Raw genomic sequence first — 22,080 nt, 5'->3', positions numbered from 1 at the left:
CATCATGACCATCATCATCATGGCCATGGTGACCACCACCGCCAACCCTGTCGTCATCATGACCATCATCATCATGGCCATGGTGACCACCACTGCCAACCCTTTCGTCATCATGACCATCTCACCATGACTCACGACCACCACCACCAACCCGATCATCATCACCAACACCATCATCCCCACCTTCCCTTCAACACCTGCCTGCATCCTCCCTCTTTGTACCCTCTTTGTCATGATCACCATGGTCCTCGTCACTTCCGACACTCATGAAACTCTTTTTAATTGAAATTCACGTGACATAAGATAATTTTGCAGTGAACAAACCCGAGAGCATTCGGCACATTCCCAATATGCAACCCTCCCTTCTGTCTTGTTCTTAAACAGTTCCGTCGCCCCAGAAGGACACCTTCTATGCATTCAGCAATCATTCTTTGCTCTGCTTCGCCCTGCCCTTGGCAACCACCCGCCTACTTTCTGTCTTGATGGGTTTGTCTATTCTGGACGTTTCATGTAAATGGAATCATACAGGATGGGGCCTTTCTTAATTTGTTTCTTTCACTTGCATGATGTTTTTGAGTTTCGTATGTATAGGTAGTATATTTCAGTATTTCATTCTTGTTTATGATCAAGTAATATTTCATGGAATGGATAGACTACATTTTTTTTTTTTTTTTTTTTTTTACCCTGTCCTTTGAGTTTGCCTAGAGAAACAGCACTGCAGATGGGCAGCTTCAGCAACAGACATTTATTGCTTCACAGTCCCGGAGGTCCCGGAAGTCCAAGATCCAGGTGTGGGCGGGACCGGTTTGTTTTGAGGCCTCTCTCTTGGGCGTGTAGACACCATCTTCTCTCTGTGCCCTTACATGGCCTTCCCTCTGTGTGTGTCTACGTCCTAATCTTCTCTTCTCATGAGGACACCTGTCCTACGAGGTCAGGGCCCGCGATACTGACCTCCTTTTACCTGAATCCCCTGTTTTAAGACCCCATCTCCAAATACAGCCACCACAACCCATCAACCCTCAAGGTGCCTTGTGCATTCAGGTAGCACGTCTAGCAAAACTCTGCATGGGGTGTGGGCGTTCTTTCGTCCTTGGGAAGGGATGGCTGGTGAGAGGTGTTACTCGTTCCCGGGGACCCTGCGTGCCGCTCGTGGATCTGGGATGCCGTGCGTTCCAGGGGCTTTCCTGGGGCGCTCTGTGGATCTCCTTCACGCTCCACCGAGAAGGGTGAATGTCTGCCCCATCTGGTGGGATGTCTGTGGGACCTGGTGCATAAATCTGGGTCCCTCCATGTCTTGGGAAGTCACCTTCCGTGACTTCCATGCCATGTGGTCGGGCAGCCCAACTTTCTCATTCTTTTTTTTTTGGTTTTGGAAAACATTAAATTTTTTTTTTAATTTTTTTTTTAATTAAAAAAAATTTTTTTTAACGTTTATTTATTTTTGAGACAGAGACAGACAGAGCATGAATGGGGTAGGGTCAGAGAGAGAGGGAGACACAGAATCTGAAACAGGCTCCAGGCTCCGAGTTGTCAGCACAGAGCCCGATGCAGGGCTCGAACCCACGGACCGCGAGATCATGACCTGGGTCGAAATCGGACGCTCAACCAACTGAGCCACCCAGGCGCCCCTTTTTTTTATTTTTGAGAGAGAGAGACACAGAGAGAGGGAGACACAGAATCGGAAGCAGGCTCCTGGCTCTGAGCCGTCAGCACAGAGCCCGACGTGGGGCTCGAACTCACAAACTGTGAGATCATGACCTGAGGCCAAGTTGGACGCTCAACTGACTGAGCCACCCCGGGTGCCCCTCTAATTCTTTTTTTTTGAAACAATTTTTTTATTATAGTGATATAACATAAAATTCACCATTTTAACCAATTTTAAGCGTACAACTCAGTGGCATTAAATTATTCACAGTAGTATGTAACCATCACCACCCCCTACTTCCAACACTCCCGTCGCCCCCAAGCGAAACCCCACACCCATTAAGAAGTCACGCCCTCGTGTCTCCCTTCTTGAGACCCTGCTAACCTCTTAATCGTTTTCTGTCCCTATGAAACCCCTGTTCCAGGAACTTCCTATCAGTGGAGTCCTACGGGGTTAATCCTCATGTGGCTGGCTTCTTTCTCTCAGTGTAACGCCTTCAGGGGTCATCCACGTTGTAGCCTGTGGTAGTGCCTCATCCATGCTTTCGCCCTGCCTTTCTTCTTTCACTACTAGAGAGTGGTCAGTGCACTTATGAACCAACAGTGTGTTAGGGTTGGCGCTCAGGGTCCTGGGCTGAGTGACGGGGACAGAAACCATGCCTCCCCAGCACCGTATTCCCAGCTCCGTATTCACTAAATGGGGTATAGTTTCCTGATGCCTGTGGACCTGGCTCTCCATCTCCACATTTTGCCCACATGGTCCTCGAGCAGGGGTCAGTGAAGGGCTGGGACGCTCTGTGGTCGAGGCGGTCACTCGCCAGATGCACTTTTCACGTAGTGCGGTGGGTGTGTGTTGTGTTTTATTGTGTCCTTTGAGGAGGGCTGCGGGGCTTCAGCCATGAGCACGAGTGTCTGCTGTCCTTTGGCATCAGGTAGGAAGTAGGCACGCCTCACCAAGGCGAGCATCGCCATCATCATCGTGGCCATCATCATCCTCATCATCGCTTCCCAAGCGTGGTGCAGGCTCCTCATTTCAGGGACGGATGGTGATGGTATTTGTCTGGATTTGGAGCTTGTGCCATTCAGTAGATCTTGAATCTTCCGCATATGCTTCTCTTGAGGCCGCTGAAGAGTCTTCACCACCCCTGCCCCGCCTCTTTGTTCCATCTCCTGGTTTGGGAGTTGGGGTGCGGGGAGGGGTCCCAGAAAGCCCACCGCAAGGTCATCTCTGCTTACTCTCCCATTGTGATCACTCTCGGGGGCCTTGTCTCTACATGAGTCTTCCATGACTGCTCTAACAACTCACTCCACACTTAGTGACTTAAAATAACACGCATATTTTAAATCCCACAGCTGTGCAGGTTAGGAGTCTGAAGGCGGGTGCCCCTGGGTTCACATCAAGGGTGAGCGGGGCTGCGTTCCCTTCCGGAGGCTCCGGGGGAGAGTCCGGTTCCTTGCTTTCTACAGCTTCTAGATGCTGCCCGCCTTCTTTGGCTCATGACGCCTTCGTCATCTTCTAGTGCAGCATAGTTGGGTCAGGTCTCATGGTTCCGTGTCTCCGGTCCTTGCTTCCCTGCCTCCCTCTCCCACTTGTAAGGACTCACCCACTGCACCGAGGATCGTCTCCCTATTTCGAGTCAACGACTTAGCGTGTGTAATTAGCACCGGGAAACTCAGTTTACCCTCTGCCATGTAAACTAACATTCACACGTTCTGGGGATTTGGGTGACAGGTAGCACGTTGGTGGTGAAGGCATTACTCTGTCTCCGGCACCCGCTTAAGTCGCACCGCTTAGAGAGTGGAGTGGGGTGGGGCGGCTGTGCTCCTGCCTGGCCTTCCCCCTTCTCCAGCCGCACTGACTTCCCTAAATGGACAAACCGCATTAACAATAAAAACTCTTCCATTAGGAGGAGAAATGCTAGGTCTGATTAGCTATGCATGAAGTTCTAAGTGGGGTGTGTGTGAGTGAGAGACGGGGGCGGGGGGGGGGTGTGGAGAGACAAGGGATTCATTGAGTTAATTGACCATCTTACCTCTGTGCCCTCCTCTGCCTGGACTAATTGCCACCTCTGTGGGACCCGTCCCCTGCGCTGGGCAAGCAAAACCAGTTCTCCTGTTACAAGGGAGCCTTGGTGGTGGCGTTGCTCAAAGCGGAGGTGACACCACCTTCCCTTCTAGAAGCTTCAGTCCGGCCCTGGATGCACAGTCAAGACACGCAGCTCTGAACCGGACGGAAGGCTCGCCACATGGCATCCCCGAAGCAGAGCTGGTGTCCACCTGGAAGAGTGAGATCAGGAGGACAGACAGGATTGTTGGCGAGGAGTCTAGAGCTGCTTGACTGATTTGATAACACGGGCACTTCTTTTGGCTTAACTTGCCAGGCTCTGTTCTCCGAGTTAGCTCGTGAGACAGTAACACCACCAACACGAGGAAAGGCTGTAAGGAGCTAATTCCGGGAGCCTCTTCCCCTGCTTCCTGTGGGTAGGGGTCTCCGCGTCTGTGCCGGGTGGGATGGACCCCATGGGCCATTTCTGCCTCGGCGTTAGCGCACTTACGTGGAAGTCCAGTTGGCATTCGGATTCCATTTGAAGAGGAGACAACGCGGTCCTTAGCCGCCCGATGCATTTGAAGTTGGCCAGCGATTTGTCCTTTCAAGCCTCCCGAGCTCCCAGACGCACCCCAGCAGGGCAGCTGTATCAGGGCTGTAAGTGGTGCGCATTCCGGGGTGCAGAAGCCTCCCTGCTCCTCCTGCCCGGACGAGGCCGAGCAGAGATGTTCTTCAGGGTGGGGGGCTGCCTCCAGCCCCGCGGGTCAACCGTGTCCGGGTGTAGGAGTTTCCTGTAGGACCCCTCTGGGCGATCCTTCCAGCTCGGGTGTCCCGTGGGCTCCCCAAGACCTGCTTGGAGCTTCCCATGCCGCTCAGGGCGGGAAGCCTGCCGAGGCTGGACCTGGGGCGTCCCAGGACGCCTCCCACCTGGGTGGTTCCATGCTTGAGACAGACATCCACCTTGGGTGCAGCGTGTTCTGTGCCACAGTGCGTGGAACTTCAGGGACATGTGGAAATTCATACTGGCCTTTCCGCCAGTAGCCGAGGAAGGGCACCGTCCCCCAAGATCCCTGCCGAAATGGACGAGTTGCTGCCCGCCCGTCGCACCCGCTGCCCCATTGTCTTGCGCGGCTCTCGTGTGCGGAAATTACAGTCCTTGTCTTGAGGTGGTTCGTTTAGACATATTCTTGACGAGGCAGCTCATCAAAGAGGTTCGGAGGGCAACCCCCAGAGAGTTCTTTTAAAGTGGTTGACGATTAATTTGGTGGATGATTTCATCCCGCTGCATCATTATCTCGGGAGCCACTCCACGGAACAAAGGGCCCCGCACATGTGGGGCCGGGTGTGGCCGGCAAGAGCTGGGGCTCCGAGAAAGAGGGCCTTTGTCATGCTCGGGGGCCCCGGGATGGGACTGCGGAGGGCGGACAGAGGCAGGACTGTGTGTGTGCCCGGGCGTGCCTGCTGGGGGGCGTGTAGCTGGGCCGTCGGCCGGAGGATTCTGGGCCAGCTTATGTTTGGGGACAACCTCAAAGGAAATCATTCTGCAGAGTCGGAAAATCCAGCTGGGAGTGATTACTCCCGACCGAAAGGGCCTTAAGATGGTAACGTGTCCAGAATTTCCCCTTCCTGGGCCCCGGATCCCGTTATCCTTACACTTTCAAGAAAAAGCAAGTGTATGTACAAAAATAAAATCGGTAATGAATGGGGTGCCCGGGTGGAGGCGTTGGATAAGCATCTGACACTTGATTTCGGCTCAGGTCGTGCTCCCGCGGTTCATGGGTTCGAGCCCCCCTCCCCCCGCGTCGGGCTCTGCTCTGACAGCTCAGAGCCTGGAGCCTGCTTCGGATTCTGTGTCTCCTCTCTCTGCACCTCCTGTGCTCATGCTCTGTCTCTCTCTGTCTGTCAATAATAAATAAACTTAAAAAAAAAAAAAACACCTAAAATCAGTAATGACTCCCCAGTCCCCGAATAGTTGAGTTATATTGTCAGGTGATTTTACTTATGAAGGCTTTTCTGTCTTTGGTCGGAATCTTTTTTTTTTTTTTTTTTTTTTTTAATTTATGATTCTACTTATTTATTTATTTATTTTTTTTATTTTATTTTTTTGGTTTACATCCAAGTTAGTTAGCATGTAGTGCAACTCTGATTTCAGGAGTAGATTCCTTAATGCCCCTTCCCCATTTAGCCCATCCCCCTTCCCACAACCCCTCCAGCAGCCCTCTGTTTGTTCTCTATATTTAAGAGTTTCTTATGTTTGGTCCCCCTCCCTGTTTTTATATGATTTTGGTTTCCCTTCCCTTGTGTTCATCTGTTCTGTGTCTTAAAAGTCTTCCTATCGTGAAGTCATATGACGTTTGTCTTTCTCTGACTAATTTCACGTCGCATAATACCCTCCAGTTCCCTCCACGCGGTTGCCAACGGCCTTTGGTCGATATCCTTAAACAGTTCAGTCTTTTATTTTGGGAACAGAGCCCAATGTGTCCATTGTATTGATCTTTTCCAAGAACCAGCTTCTTTTTTCTTCGATTCCCCGCCCCCTGCAGTCGACTTCCTGTTTTTAATTTCATGGGTTTCTACTTTCTTCTTACTTCTTTGGTTTGCTTGTCTTGTCTTTCCTTTTCTATCTGTTGTTTTCTTTCTTCCTTCCAGATTCCTTGATGGCTCTCATTTTTCTGGCAGTACTGAGTTCATGTTCTCTCTGCTCACCCCAAGTGTCTTCTTTTGATCAAGATTCTGGGCTGCAAGAAGATTGCTGGGAAGATTGCTCAGAACTGCCCAGCCCTTCCTGGAATCACACCACCTTCCGGGCAGCCCCTTGGTACCCCGCCTCCTGTGGGGGGCTCAGAGTCTGCTTCTTTGGAAGCTCGTGGCCCGTTGGTTCTTTGAACGGGGCTGTGCGTTCTCGTGGGGCACAGGGTGTCCCTCCCAGCTTGGGCTGGCGTAGGCCTGGCTTCCTGCCACCACACAATCAACCACCCTCTGCTGCTTCCCCGTCGCACAAGCTGCGAAAGGGAGTGTGAGGAAAACAAGTCAGCGGCCACCTGCTCCAGAAACGTGTCCCCAAATGCGCTGCATCTCAGGACAGCTGCTCTGAGTCCCAGGGGGCTTATCTTCCTTCACAAGGAAAAGTAGAGGGGCGCCTGGGGGGGCTCACAGTTAGTTAAGCCTCTGATTTTGGCTCAGGGCATGATCTCACGGTCCGTGAGTTCGAGCCCCGCGTCGGGCTCTGCGCTGACAGCTCGGAGCCTGGAGCCTGCTTCGGATTCTGTGTCTCCCTCTCTCTCTGCCCCTCCTGCACTCTCTCTCTCTCTCTTTCTGTCTCTCAAAAATACATAAACATTAAAAAATTAAAATAAAAAAACAAAAGAGGAAACAGTTGAGTAACACTGCCATCCGGCTGGAGTGAGTCTAGGCGTGAACTTGAGAACACCGTTCAGAGCTTGCGATGTTCGTGACAAAGCCATCAATGGGAAGCTTTGACAGGTGGCTCTGTGGTCTGGATTCTTTACCTCTTGTATCAGCAGGTGGGGATTCCCTACCTTTAAAGGTGAAAACCTACCGTTTTTTGTTAAGTTGGGTTAGGTATTTTGTGGCGTGTTTTTCTTCTCACGTTCGTTAGCGCACGGGACGTGTGCACACGGTCTTGAGTAGAGGATACGCAGCTGGAAGGGGTTTGGCTGATTGGGTGACATCCCTTCGGGCACTCGGACATACTGTCCTTCTTTGGATTTTGGCGAACAGGGCGGCTCCACCGAGACCGGCTGCCACATTATATGGGGAAGCAGCGTCCGGCTCCAAAGCTGGGTGCCCGGGGTTCTTCCTCAGCAGAACAGGCGGCCCCCTGCTCCACCCCAAAAGGTGGCTTGGCAATTGTGCCTTTGGACGGTCCTTGTTCCCGAAGCGGTGTCCCATACCACGGCTGGGCATCCGGGCTTCTTCACTGGTAGCACAGGAAAGACGAATTCACTGTACTGAACGTCACACGCTGGTAGGAAAACATACAGCAGGAGTTTTATAAAATTCGCCATTCGGCGAAGGAATGAATAACTCCGTAGTGCGGAGAGCAGTCGCGTTCGATGCGTTTGCTTGACAGATGGCGCATGTCACGGGACGGGGGGAGGCGATAAGACAAGGTGAATGGGCATATCAAAACTCTTGAGGGAATTGGGATATTGTCTCTGAGAGACGGTTGTGAGGGGGACGTATTTGCATCACATTCTCCCAGGGGCACCTTTGGTCCCGGAGGAAAGGTTGTGCTTTGACGCGGGAAGCCTTGGGAACACTCTCCGTGGAAGGCATCCTGCATCCGGCTGTGATACGTCAGGGTGCGTGCCGTTTGCTCGAGACTTTCTGAATGCCCGGATTTAGTGCGTGGGGCCCTTTAACGATCGCCACGGACGTGTTACCGCAGGGTGACAAGGGCGCATCGTAAAACCTTACAAACGAAACGTTTGTGTCCTTTGCAGAGCAGAAACTAACTGATACCGAACATACACCTTCGTCGTGTTCGCGGAACTGTGCCGTGTGCAAAATACTCCCATTTAACGCCCCTTGGAGGACCTTGGTGGTTGCATGATGGGTTGCCATGGGGAGCTCATGGTTGAGACCGAGATAGTTTTCCAAGTGGGGCCCGGGGACCCGTGGGGCTCCCCTGAGAACGTCTCAGGGAAGTGCATGGGGTCACGCCTCTGTTCATCATAGCACGAAAATATCCTTTGACCTTTTCTCCCTCCCTCTTGCCGGGGACTGTCTGGTGGTTTCCGGAGGCTTTCTGAAGGGTGCTGATGTCATCTCTGGCCACCAGTGGGGTGCACTAGCTCGCTCTTGTGTTTTCTATATTTGTTTTCCTCGCTGATATGGTTACGCTCTGCAGATAGTGACACCCACTATCCACAGGCCAACAACGCAAGCATCGTTTAGAGTCCTTGATCTGTTGCCAGGGTGCCGGAGAACCCCGAGATCAGGGCGTTTGACGACTGCCGTTCCAAGCCAACGACCGGGTCTCAGCGGATCTTGAGTGGGCACCGGATGCAATGACCGATTCACGGCGATTTGCATATCTGGCGACTCTTCAGAACATGAAACGCCTCCTCGTGTCCAAAGAACGTGCGTTGAATTCGTGGCTTGCATCTTCCGCCAACCAGCCGACGCGGTCACTGGTGCTCACAGCTGGATCCTACCCGACTGTGTTGCTTCCTTCCAGCTCTGGATGTCCCCAACGCAACGTAGGTTTGGAGTTCGCTTCACAGAGGCGTTACTTAGAGAAAGCGGTTGTTAGCGCGTCCTGCGTGCAAGGAACCGTAACGCGTCATTGGGGGAGGCGAAAACACAGGATTTCAAGAATCGCACGAACGCAAATAGCTCTAAGAAAAGGTCAGTGTTGGAAGGATTATAATCAAGGTGCCAAGAAGGAGCTAGCGATTTGATAACACATGTTCAGTGCCGAGTAGGATCTGGGTAAACACGACCGCGGGGGGGACGCAGGGCTTCTGGGCTCTCCAAGATGATGCTTTCGCTCTGAGAGCCACCCCCGCTCCCCACACGCACTCCCTTGCGGAAACTTTCAGAGTCGCTCTCTCTGGTATCGTCTCATTCTTAAACGGGGCGGTGGAGTTGGGGGGAGACCGCAGACCTGATGTTTATCAGCAGGTTGCACTGTGCGAGGCATTAAGATAAGAAAAGACATGTGATCCCAGCAGAAGCTGATCATTCAGGGAACCCAGGAGAAGCTTGATTAAAACAAAACGAGGAACACGGGAGACGTTTGACACATGAGACTTACGTGGAGTCCCCCTTTTAGAGAAGTTGAAGATACTGTTCCCATCAGCGAAAATAGGATGTGACCGTAAAAGAGAAGCAGCTTTAAATAGGATTGCTGAAAATTTAAATGATTAAAGAAGAAAAGTCTCAAAGATCGAAGGCTGATCTTGGCCATGCTTGTGACTTCGGTCGGTGAGAGCCGTGGGCTCCCAAATGCACACCTGTAACCTAGACCTTTCTCTTGAGTGAGCACTGGACTGGAGAGCGTGTGTCCAAAGCAACGTCCATTGAGGGGTCCTTGTCTCCCGACATCCAGGAGTGTCTTCCTGTGGCTCTCCTAGCAAATCACTGCGAACACACAAATTTGTGTTCCCACGGTTGTGGAGACCAGAAGCCTGAGATCCAGGCAGGATAGGGTTGCGGTGATCCAGGCAGGGGGGCGGGGGTGGGGGGCGGAGCTGCTGAGGTCCAGGTGGGGCAGGGCTGTGCTCCCTCCAGAGGCTCCAGGGGAGGGTCCTTCCTGCCTCTTCCAGCCTCTGGGGCTCCAGGCGTCCCTGAGCTTGTGGCCGCGTCCTTCCCGTCTCTGCCTCCCTCTTCACGTGACTTCTCCTCTGTGTCTGTGTCTCTCCTCTTCTATCCTTTATAAGGACACAAATATTGGGTAAGTGCCCACCCTACCGGCTTCCTTTGATTCCATCTGCTCCTTCCCTTCCTCCCCTGCCTCCTTCACTGCCTCCCTCACCTCCTTCCCTTCCTCCCTCACCTCCTTCCCTTCCTCACCCCTTTCCTTTTCTCTGTCACTTCACTTTCTCCCTCACCCCCTTCCCTTCCTCCCTCACCTCCTTCCCTTCCTCATCCCCTTCCCTTTCTCCCTCACCCCCTTCCCTTCCTCCCTCACCCCCTTCCCTTCCTCCCTCACCCCCTTCCCTTCCTCCCTCACCTCCTTCCCTTCCTCCCTCGCCTCCTTCACTTCTTCCCTGTCCCCCTGCAAAGCAGCCTCCAGCCTGAGCCACCCTCCTCTTTCCATTTTGAAACTTGACTTCCTCGAAAGGGACAGCCTGAGCCACCCTCCTCTTTCCATTTTGAAACTTGACTTCCTCGAAAGGGAATGTCTTTTCTGACCCCTGACCCCAAGGTAAGTTCCATCCTTTTCTTCCTCCCACACCTGTCTGACACAGTCACAGAGCCTCCACAAGCTCAGGAAACCCCAGTAAGCTCATCAACGTTATTATTGCTAGTATAACGAATGTTTGCTGCCTGCCCGCCCGGCCTGGTTGTAACTAAACTAAGTGAAAGCAGGAACCGCCTTTATATTGTGCCTTCCTGCATCAGGGGCGTGTGAGCGTCTGACACACAGTGAAATACGAACCGCGGTGGAAACAACAGCTGGCCTCCTTGTATTGACTCTGTCTTTGTTCAGAGACCTAGGGTGTATTCATAACACGGGTGAGCTGAATGGTAGAACTTTATTATCCTTAAATATTTATTTTTGATACAGAAAGACAGAGTGTGAGCAGCAGAGGGGCAGAGAGGGAGGGAGACACAGAATCTGCGCTGATAGCTCAGAGCCTGGCGTGGGGCTTGATCTCATGAACCACGACATCATGACCCGTGCTGAAGTCAGATGCTTAACCCACTGAGCCACCCAGGCGCCTGTGAACGGTGGACCTTTAAAGCAGTCCAATATGGTAGCCACGAGCCACATGCAATACAATGGTCTCATCAGCTAGTCTCAATGGCCACATGTCAGATCCCCAGTAGCCCCTGTGAGCTTGTGCCTTCTGTGGTGGACGGCAGGTTGGGGAAGGTTCCTGCCCCACAGAAGGTCCTACCTCCAGTGCTTGCTGCATGGCAAGGGTTCGTAACTAGGGGCACTGCCGTTCCCCCTGGACACTTGGCAATGTCCGACCACTATTGGTTGTTACGAGCGGAGTTTGGAGGGGGTGTGGCACAAGCATCTGCTGGTTGCAAAAAAAGGGATGCTTCTCAACATTCTACAGTACTCAGGACTCCCCAGATGTCATTTATGGCAAGGTGGAGGAAACTGTGGCTTAGCGTGAGAGATTCTGTCTCTCATTTGTCTGCCTATGTATGTATGTATGTATCTATCCATCCATCCTATCTATCCGTCCTATCTCTATCTATCTATCTATCTATCTATCTATCTATCTATCTATCCATCCTATCTATCCGTCCTATCTGCATCTATCTATCTACCTATCTATCTATCCATCCATCCATCCTATCTATCCATCCTATTTATCTATATCTATTTATCCATCACTCCTATCTATATCTATCTGTCCATCCATCCATCCATCCATCCAATCTATCCATCCATCCTATCTATCCATCCTATCTATATCTATCTATCTATCTATCTATCTATCTATCTATCTATCTATCCATCTATCCATCCATCCATCCATCCATTCACCCATCCATTATATCTATCTATCTATCTATCTATCTATCCATCCATCTATCCATCCATCCTATCTATCCATCCTATCTATATCTATCTATCTATCTATCTATCTATCTATCTATCCATCCATCCATCCTATCTATCCATCCATCCATCCTATCTATCCATCCATCCCTATATCTATCTATCTATCTATCTATCTATATCTATCTATCCATCCTATCCATCATCCATCCATCCTGTCTATATCTATCTACCTATCTACCCTATCTATCCATCTTATCTATTTATCCATCCATCCCTATTTTGATCTATCCATCCATCCATCCATCCATCCATCCATCCATCCTATCTATCCATCCATCCATCCCTATATCTATCTACCTATCTATTTATTTATCTATCCATCCTATCCATCATCCATCCATTCTGTCTATATCTATATACCTATCTGTCCTGTCTATCCATCTTATGTATCTATCCATCCATCCCTATTTTGATCTATGTATCTATCTATCTATCTATCTATCTATCATTTATCTATCCATCATATCTATCCATCCATCCATCCATCCATCCATCCATCCATCCATCCAATCTATCCATCCATCCATCCCTATATCTATCTACCTATTTATCTGTCTATCCATCCTATCCATCATCCATCCATCCTGTCTATATCTATCATCCTATCTGTCCTATCTATCCATCTTATGTATCTATCCATCCATCCCTATTTTGATCTATCTATCTATCTATCTAAAATCTATCTATCCATCATATCTATCTATCTATCTATCTATCTATCTATCTATCTACCTACCTATCATCTATCCATCCATCCACCCATGTATCTATTCTCTATCATCGTAATCATGTATCATGTGTCTGTCTGTCATCTGTCCATCAGTGGTGGTTGTTTTCAACCATTGGTGCTTTCTGTTTTTCCACACACACTTGAGAATGTCTGGGGACATTTCTGGTTGTCACACCTGGGTATAAGGGTTGCTCCTGGCATCTGGTGGGTGGAGACCAGAGCCGCTGGTCAGCACCAAATGGAGCACAGGATGCCCCGCCCCAGAGAGTCGCCCAGCCCCAAATGCCGATAGTCCTGAGGCTGAGGAACCATGATCTATAGGGCTGTACATTTGGGGGCATTTGAGGGGTTTCTCTGACACACGCCCATCCCGTCCTGGATACAGGTTAGGGCTGCGCCTTTAACCTGGCCAGCTTGTATTGTGAACGTGTGAAGACCGACCTTTGTTCATCTTGGTACAGACTCAGCCGAGTGACATTAAAAGCTGCAGATCTCCTGCTTATAGGAGCACTGAAGCCGAGCCAGGAATTCAAAGCATTTCCCTTGTGGGACATTTGCTCCGGCTGGGGGCGTGCAGGAACTTCCTGTGTTTCTTTTTTCATTCGTGATTACCTATTTTGTGTCTTTGATGGGGGAGAGCATAATTTAGTAAACAATTTGTAAATAGGAGAATTGTGGTTCTAAAATGTCTGTTCTATTTTTATCTTTTAAAATAGAACGATGTGAAATTGAACGTGGCTTGACTCGGCAAAGTTTTGAGGGAGTTACTTGTTTAAAAACACAAAAAGCTGTCTAGACAAGCGATCTCGCAAAACAACCCCCTCCCGCTCAGTGCTGAGCTGAATTGGTCCAGTTTTTTTTTTTTTTCCAGCTGATCTTTGAAGTAAATATTCCAAGTTAAAACAAAGAACCTTCATGAGATTGTCCAAAGCACACCTTTTCTGTAAGTTTTGCATACTGAGAGATAGATAATTTACAGACCATAAGAGTCACCCTTTCAGAGTGTCCAGTTCTGTGTTTTTAAGTTAAATCGCAGAATTAGCAGACATTTTTTTAAGGGCTTTTTTCCCCCCCATAAAACAAAAGTCTGGCTGTACTTGTCTGCAACAGTAATTTTCACAATTGCCTTTTGAAAGGAGAATTGCATGCGTTAGACATTTATTATTTCATACATTGTAGCTTATAATCTTTTCTGATATTACCAAGAGGGGGACAATGCGAAAAGGAAAGGAAATGGGTTTTGTGATGATAAGTTCATATATTATGATGTAGTAATTACAGTAGACTCTCGAATAACATGAGTTTGAACTGCGTGGGGCGTCTTATACGTGATGTATATATACATACATATACACATATATATGTATGTATATATATTTACAATAAATTGAGTACAGTACTGTAAATGTATTTTCCTTAGGATTTTCTTTTTAAAAATTAAAAAAATATATATTTATATATTTCTGAGAGAGAGAGAGAGAGAGAGAGACAGAGTGTGAGCAGGGGAGGGGCAGAGAGAGAGGGAGACACAGTATCCAAAGCAGGCTCCAGGCTCCGAGCTGTTAGCACAGAGCCCGACGTGGGGCTTGAACCCACGAACCATGAGATTATGACCTGAGCCGAGTTGGATGCTTAACCAACTGAGCCACCCAGGCACCCCTTCCTTAGAATTTTCTTAATCACGGTTTCTTTTCTCTAGCTTACTTTATTGTAACAATATAGTACATGGAACATACATGGAACATACAAACCGTGTGTGAATCAACTGTGTACGTTATTGGGAAGGCTTCCAGTCAGCGCTAGGCTATTAGTAGTTAATGTTTTGGGGGAGTCAAAAGTTGCACGTGGATTTTCAACTGCATGGGGGGCGGTCCAGTACCCCTAGCCCCCGGGGTTATTCAAGGGTCAGCTGTATTTTGAAATAATTACTTAATGCATCAATTTCATGTAATTGATCCGTTTCACTCAAATGTTGCTATTATGTAGATAAAACGTTTCTATACTTTGAGAATAAAAAAAAAAAACTAAGAAAATTAAACTGTGAAATGCACCTCTGTTTTTGTCCCCGGTCTGTCCTCTCCCGTGACCCCCTGGTCCCCATCTTAGCGTCCTGTATCTTTTCACAGACATCTTTTCAACACATAGAAGCCACCAACACTATAAAGCGGGGACAGATATTTTAATGACCAACAGGCTGAATGCTTTTGGCCTCCTTAGCAGTTGTATGCTTTTCAGTTGCTTTACACATTCCCCAAGCTGATTTCAACAGGTCCAAATAGAGTTCAGCACTTCCCGGTACAGGAGGACGCTGCTAACTGGCTCGTGTGGTGTCCCCTGGTGGGAAGAGACCCTCCCCAGATTTCTCAGGATGTCCAGTGACTCAGCTGAGTCCGAGATCCTTCCCACTGTGTACCAGCCTCACGTTAGGAGTCTGCTTATTCCTTCAGGCCACGTGGCATGCCGGGTGAATTAAGGGTGTGTCATGTTCTGCCACGTCCCCGTCATGCACACTGGCTGCATCTGGGGGACACAGGGCCTTGAGGACAGGGGTGTCCGATCCTCAGGCAGTCTTGGGTGTGAAGCATAGTCCAGACCCTCCTGTAGCTGCTTATGGTGGGGTGGGGGTCACCCAAGGAGGTTTCTGGTTGCTGCTCCTCAGTACATACCCCCCTGTATCATCCCATGTACCTTAATGTGCCACGTGGACGGATGAGGAAGGAACGTGTTCCCTCCCAACCCAGTGTGTGCCATAACTGTGTGGAGTAGTTTGGACTGTCCCAGCATTGTGTGGGCTGTTAGGAAATCAAGTTGGATGTTATGGGTTATTGCCAGGTGGGTTTTGACAAGGTTTTATTTTCTATTTGGGAAATAAGCTTACAAAGTAAATAAATGGCTAAAGTTAATTAGTGTCTATCTGTCCATCTTTCTATCTATTTATCTACAAAGCTAGTATCTTTCTGTCCATCCGCCAGTCCATCCGTCTTATCTACTCGTTTATCTTCTCTATCCTCTATCAATGTATGTATCAGTAATCTATTTATTATTGGTCTGTGTCTGTGTCTATTTATTTATGTGCTAGCTATCCTCTATCTCATCTGTCTTATTAGATCACTCATGTGTCTACCTATCAGTTGTCTGTGTATCATCTTTGTGTCTGTTTATATCTATCTGTCCATCCATCCATCCATCCTTCCATCCATCCATCATACCTATCTATCCATCCATCCATCCACCCATCCATCCATCCATCCATCCGTTGATCTATGAATCCTGTCTGTCAATCTATCCATCCATTTGTCCGTCTGTCCGTCCATCCATCCATCCATCCATCCATCCATCCATCCATCATACCTATCTATCCATCCATCCATCCATCCATCCATCCATTGATCTATGAATCCTGTCTGTCAATCTATCCATCCATTTGTCTTTCCATCTGTCCATCCATCCATCCATCCATCCATCCATCCATCCATGTATGCATCCTGTCTATCTATCTATCTATCTATCTATCTATCTATCTATCTATCTATCTATCATCCATCCATCTATGCTATCTATCTATCTATCTATCCATCCATCCACTTACCCACCTATCCAGTCATGTATCCATCTATCTATCATCTACCCATGGATCTGTCTACCTATCATTTACTGTGCATCTATTCATCTTTAACTCCTTTTGTGACTCTTCTTGCCTTGGGATCAGGGAACACATATCCGTGTTACCCAGTCAGAGTCTATTTCATGGCACAAAATAAAACTGTATTCTCATATCCAAAGTAAATAAATGAAATGGGATTTTATATTTTGGGTGTACCTTTGGGGAGGAGGCGGGAGACCCGAATACAGACACATTCACATCAAACCCAATGTCCATGTCTGTCTTTGTCTTTGTTTCAAAGGAAACGCCTTCATGCAATTATTTGTTTGAGTGTGAATACTTTTATACAATTGCAATTGGTACTGTTTCACTCTTACCTGTGTGGGCTGGCTTGTGGGTTTGTTAGTTCCTCTTGGGACCTATTATTACCTTCTCCTTGTTCTTTTCCACAACGTTTAAACGGTGAGGTCGTGGCTTAGGTATTTGACATTCTGTGCCAGGTCTGAATGTGCTTACGGACCTGTAGCGTTTTGTGGTTCCTGTGTGTCTGTTTGATTTTGAACTCCTTAAGAACTGAGAAAACCTCCTGTTTGTAGTTAGTTGTATGTTTGTAGCAGAAAACACCATGGGGTGCCCATTAGTGAGGAAACTTTGTGTAAAGGGAGGCTGGAGAGAACACAGTTCTGTCTCCAGGAGCGTGCGTTGCGGTTGGGAACGGAATTTCATTTCCCTCTGTTTTCTTCATTTTTGCGATCACCAGCAGTCAGTCAAGTTTAGTGGCACCAGGTACGATGGACCCGTCAGTGGCATTGGCTTAAAAACTTACAGGGTCAGTATCAAGGACATCGTTAAGAGTCTTTTAGAGGAAACTACAAGAAATGCCTCCTTTCAGTGCTGTCAAAAAACAGTCAAAAACCAAAGCAGAACAAAACAAAAAACAAGTAAAGCAAAACTTAGAAGAAATAAAGTAACCGAAAGGAAACTATGCAGGAAGGAAAGACTCACAGCAGCTGGCCCAGTCACCTCTGACAATCACTGGACTTCTAAGGAAGCAGACTGAACGGATGACTTTCGAGGAAGAGACGTTTTTACCAAAATATCTGCGGTCGAATCCTGAACCTGTGCACTTAGGGTATAGGCCTTCTTGAAGATGGTCACACAGGCTACTCAACTTGGGTTTAAGGTAGACATGATTTTTCCTAAAATTTCTTACAGGAAATAGTTTGACTCTCCATAACGTAAGACTCTTCAGAAGTTGTGAAATAGTGGACAGGAGACTCCCCATGTGCCCTCACCCCCAGGGATAATATCTTCCATAATCAAAGGACATCCATAAAACCAGGAACTGGCTTCTCTGTGATCCCATTAACAACTGTGTGGACCTTCTTTGCGTTATTGTGGATGGACTTCCTCAATTTTTTTTTTTTTTTTTGGCAAATATAGGTACTTTATTTTTTATTTATTTATTTTTTTAATTTTTTTTTTTTTAACATTTATTTTTGAGACAGGGAGAGACAGAGCATGAACTGGGGAGGGTCAGAGAGAGGGAGACACAGAATCCGAAGCAGGCTCCAGGCTCGGAGCTGTCAGCACAGAGCCCGACACGGGGCTAGAACTCACGGACCGCGAGATCATGACCTGAGCTGAAGTCGGCCTCTTAACTGACTGAGCTACCCAGGCGCCCCTATATGGAGGTACTTTAAATATTCCTTGTTGCATTCCCTGTGGAATTGGAGCTATTTAGGGCCAAAGGTGTTAGTACCATACACAGGCCTGAGATGCCACCCTGGGTTGTCACCTTCTCCTCATTCCTGCTTCTCAGTCTGGGCAAGCTTCTCTAACTTTGTCCACATTTATCAAAGGACCTTCTAGTCTTCTGTCTTCCTGTAGCAATAGATTTGTTCCCAGTTCCCATGCCCTGTGTGGGATCCTTTCCCCACGAGATATATTCTACCTTTCAGTTGAGGGTTGACGGATGTCTGTATCCAGGGCCCCAAAGAATAATGGGTGGAAACAAATTCCACCTCTGTTTCATGGAGCTTACTTAAAAAAAAAACTCTCAGCCCAAATTTTTTGGTGTGGGGGTCAGTGTTCTTGAGGTATAATTTACAACAAAATTCACCCATTTTAAGTGTTTGCATTGATGAAGCGCTCTCTCTGTCTCTCTCTTTTTTTACACAGATGGAAAATTCATTTATTACATTGGTTGAGATGCTGTGTCGTGTGCCCTGTGTGTGTTATTTTATTTAAACCCTGTTGGGGTAGAGTTTTGTTTTGTTTTGTTTTTTTCAGTTTTATTGAGGTGTTATTCACAACACTCTATTAGTTTAAGGTGGATAGCATTATGACTTGAGAAATACGCATGTGTCGAAATAATTACCACTAACTAGTTAACGTGCGTCTTCTCATACAGTTAACCAAAATTCTTGTTCTTGTTATGAGAGCTTTTGGGATTTACTCTCTTAGCAACTAGTACCCAGCAATTGTTACGTTGACCGCCTTCAATGCACAGAGCACAACGACAACGTGAGTGGTGTTGGCTATAACTCATAAGGCCGTCCTTACGTACAACAAAGCTAAAAACTGGAAGTTTTACTTTCTTCTTTAAAAATTTTGTTCTTGTTTAACATTTATTTATTTATTTTTGAGAGAGGGAGACAGAGCAGGAGCGGGGGCAGGGGCAGGGAGAGAGGGAGAGAATCTGAAGCAGGCTCCAGGCTCTGAGCTGTCAGCACAGAGCCCCACGCGGGGCTCGAACTCACAGCCTGTGAGATCATGCATGACCTGAGCTGAAGTTGGATGCTCAAGGGACTGAGCCAGCCAGGCGCCCCTGGACTTTTGTGTTTCCTACAGACAGACACTGAGAGCTGGCGGTGGATGTTGGTGAGCTTCCCAGCACCAAGTGGGAAAAGCCCTGTTTGCCCATTTCTTCCCACCACCTTGATGAGTTACAGCCAACACCACTCACGTGGTCGTGTGTTCTGTGCATTGAAGCCGGTCAAGGAGACAATTGCACTGTACTGGTTTCGTCCCCCTTGAACAAGACTTTACTTGTGTGGTCCTGGAATCCGATGGCGTCCAGGGACTGCCCGCGTCCAACAGGGTGGCACGGGCTTTGACTGTCACTCAGAAGTCCCCCGTTTTGAGTTCTGTGTGTTTACGGCTGACACTGCTCAGAGGGAGCTTAACGCAAGTGGCCGGGAGAGACACAGAAAAATCTGGGTCATAGCTGGTGTGTTTCACGTACGTGCATAGGCACTGACAATGTCCAGGTGCAGATCCGACTCAGGTGCTGAGAAGCCAAAGTATCATCTAGTAAATGCAGTCCAGGGACGAGTCGGGTTCTTCTCGGGGGCAGTGGAGACGCATGGGCAGAAAGCACGGTAGCAGAGTGTAAGATCTAGGCACGCAGCCTTCTTTCCATCATGGGCATCTACCCAGTGGTGTGGCTGTCCTTTTATGTTCCCCTGAGGGCTACCTGCCCTGTAGGGGAGGTGAACAACAGAGGCCAAAAAGGATTAAATGTGTTTGCGCCAGTTCACGGATCACATACACGGCAAACCTTGCATCTGACCCAGTGGAAACATCAGCGTCGTCCTAAAAACGAGTCAGCATTGCCAGTTCACTCTCTGTACAGCCTTCCTCCCCACACGCTTCGTGCTTTTGTCTTGATGGTGCAGAATTTCAGCAACACGCTCCTGCCTTAGCCTCTTTACAGTCCTGTGTTTGCTTCCAAATTCTTCTGATGAGCAAATCTACTTTGAAAGTGGATCAGCCCCTCGTCATTTCCTTCTTCTTACACAGCACTTTCTTTTCTTGGCTTTTGTTGATCACTTTCTGTTTCTCCCGTGGTCAAATATTCATGATCGGAAAGTGCATCTAAAGGCCAAGGTTCCTACTCACTGTGCCTTCTCCGACCCCCACGAGCCCCCGCCCGGGGAGGCGAGGAGATTTATTTCACAGCTCGGCAATTCTAATGTGTAGAAAATGCTAAAACCAAATGTCTTGCCTCACTGGGACTTTGTTCTCTTTTTCACGTCACCGTGTGCGATTCCAAACTCTGTAGGGCAAAAAAGGAAATCTGTGGCTGTGTGGTTATGTTGGCGGAGGGGCTCCCTTTTCTTCTCAGCTCGCCTTGAATTTCTTTCTCCCTCTTACCACGTTAATTGGCATTATTCCAACCAGAGAGCCCCAACTGTTGACCTTCTTCCCCGGGAAGACCCCTTCCTCCTCATTATTGCCTAGACAGACATTGATGGAAAACACAGCCGCCATTGATAAGCTCCGTGGGCGCCAGGTACCTGGAGGCTCACAGGTACAGATTTCCATTTTGCTCTCCCATCTTTATATCTTTTCTGGCTGTCGATAAAATTCCCTTGGATCTTTGACCTCATATTTGCATTAAGTGGTTGCCAGCCTGGGTGAGGGCTCCAAGGTGGCCACCATGCCCCCCTAGGAATAGAAGGGTCTGGGAGGGCCGGTGGAGGTTGCATTTGGGTTGGGAAGGTCCTGCCAGGGTATAAAAGGTTGGATTTCCTTGCATATTAGTAGGGATTGCAATTTTTAAATTTCAACCCCCTCTCAGACTCTATTCCTTTATATCCTACCTGAATACGTATGTATTCCCATATCCTATTGGTATCTGTCCCATATTCCAATCCTCTGCATATTTTAACGTAAAGACCCAGCTGATGAGTGTCGTGTGCCCGATCCTTTGTCTTTATTCAGAAAGTCTTGAAGAGGAAAAAAACACGTTGAAGAAATGCCTTTACTGAAACTTTCCTTTTTTTTTTCTATTTCATTTTATTTTATTATTTTTTTTAACTTTGTAATTTAACTTTATTTTTTTATTTTTTAAAATTTACATCCAAAGTAGTTAGGATATTGAAACTTTCCTTTCTGTCTGTCCCCGTCCGTGTGCGTGCGTGTGCGTGCGGTCTGTGGGATGACTCATCTACAGAAACGATGGCCGGCTTCCCCACTCCCCCTCCCCACCCCACACTGTCCCCCTGAATTACAGAACATTTCAGAGGCAGGTGACTGACTGTACGCACATCACATGTGCCCTCCCTTGAAGCTTCCAGAAGGCAGCTTGTCCTAGATTCTCAGCCCTCCTGCTGTATCCTCGGGTCATGAGCTTTGAAGCTGCTGGAATTTCCTCAAGGTCCTGATGCAGCCTTGTGCGCTGTCCCCCCTCCTCCAGGCACAGGGACGTTCGGGCGGGTACAGCTGGTCAAGGAGAAGACGGCCAAGCACTTCTTCGCCCTGAAGGTCATGAGCATCCCCGACGTCATCCGGCTGAAGCAGGAACAGCACGTGCACAACGAGAAGTCGGTGCTGAAGGAAGTCAGCCACCCGTTCCTGGTCAAGCTGTGAGTCCCTCCCCACCGCCCCCTGCTGGTCCCCACCCTGTCTCAGATCCCAGGTGCTGGGCGGTGAGGTCACAGCTGGCCCTCAGTCACCTGCTCAGCCTCATTCGTGCAGGCCACTCGTTGGGTTTCTAGTGGACGATTCTGTATCTCCATTTAGATGCACCACAGACCCGTCTAGTTGAGCGTGCCCAGCACTGAACAAATACATCTCTCTCCTCTGATGCTCTTTGCTAGCAGAGGGTAAGACCATTCTGCAGCCAGGTGTCAGAGGTGGGATGCCCAGACGTGGCTGTCTTTCCGTGCGGCACCCATGGGTGTGGGTACCTTGCAACCAGTGTCTACGTCTTCCCTTCTGCCGTCTTCCTCTTGCTCCTCCTTATTCCCACCCCCCGCCCCTGCCTGATCCAG

At 48.5% G+C, this 22,080-nt stretch overlaps 1 protein-coding gene across 2 annotated transcripts in view; it reads left to right on the top strand.

Annotated features, from left to right (window-relative positions):
• PRKX (protein kinase cAMP-dependent X-linked catalytic subunit) overlaps positions 1–22,080 on the top strand; it is a 72,095-nt gene that overhangs the window by 5,669 nt on the left and 44,346 nt on the right. For both annotated transcript variants that reach the window (XM_053891884.1, XM_053891883.1), the window contains exon 2: positions 21,504–21,672. In XM_053891884.1, coding sequence (XP_053747859.1) covers positions 21,504–21,672 — 169 coding nt within the window. The remainder of the gene's footprint in view (positions 1–21,503; positions 21,673–22,080) is intronic.

This window comes from Panthera pardus, unplaced genomic scaffold, assembly GCF_024362965.1.
Source record: "Panthera pardus isolate Hobbes unplaced genomic scaffold, ASM2436296v1 HiC_scaffold_27, whole genome shotgun sequence".
Classification (NCBI taxonomy): Eukaryota; Metazoa; Chordata; class Mammalia; order Carnivora; family Felidae; genus Panthera; species Panthera pardus.
The sequence above is the reverse complement of the archived record's forward strand: the minus strand, read 5'-3'. Positions and strand labels throughout refer to the sequence as shown.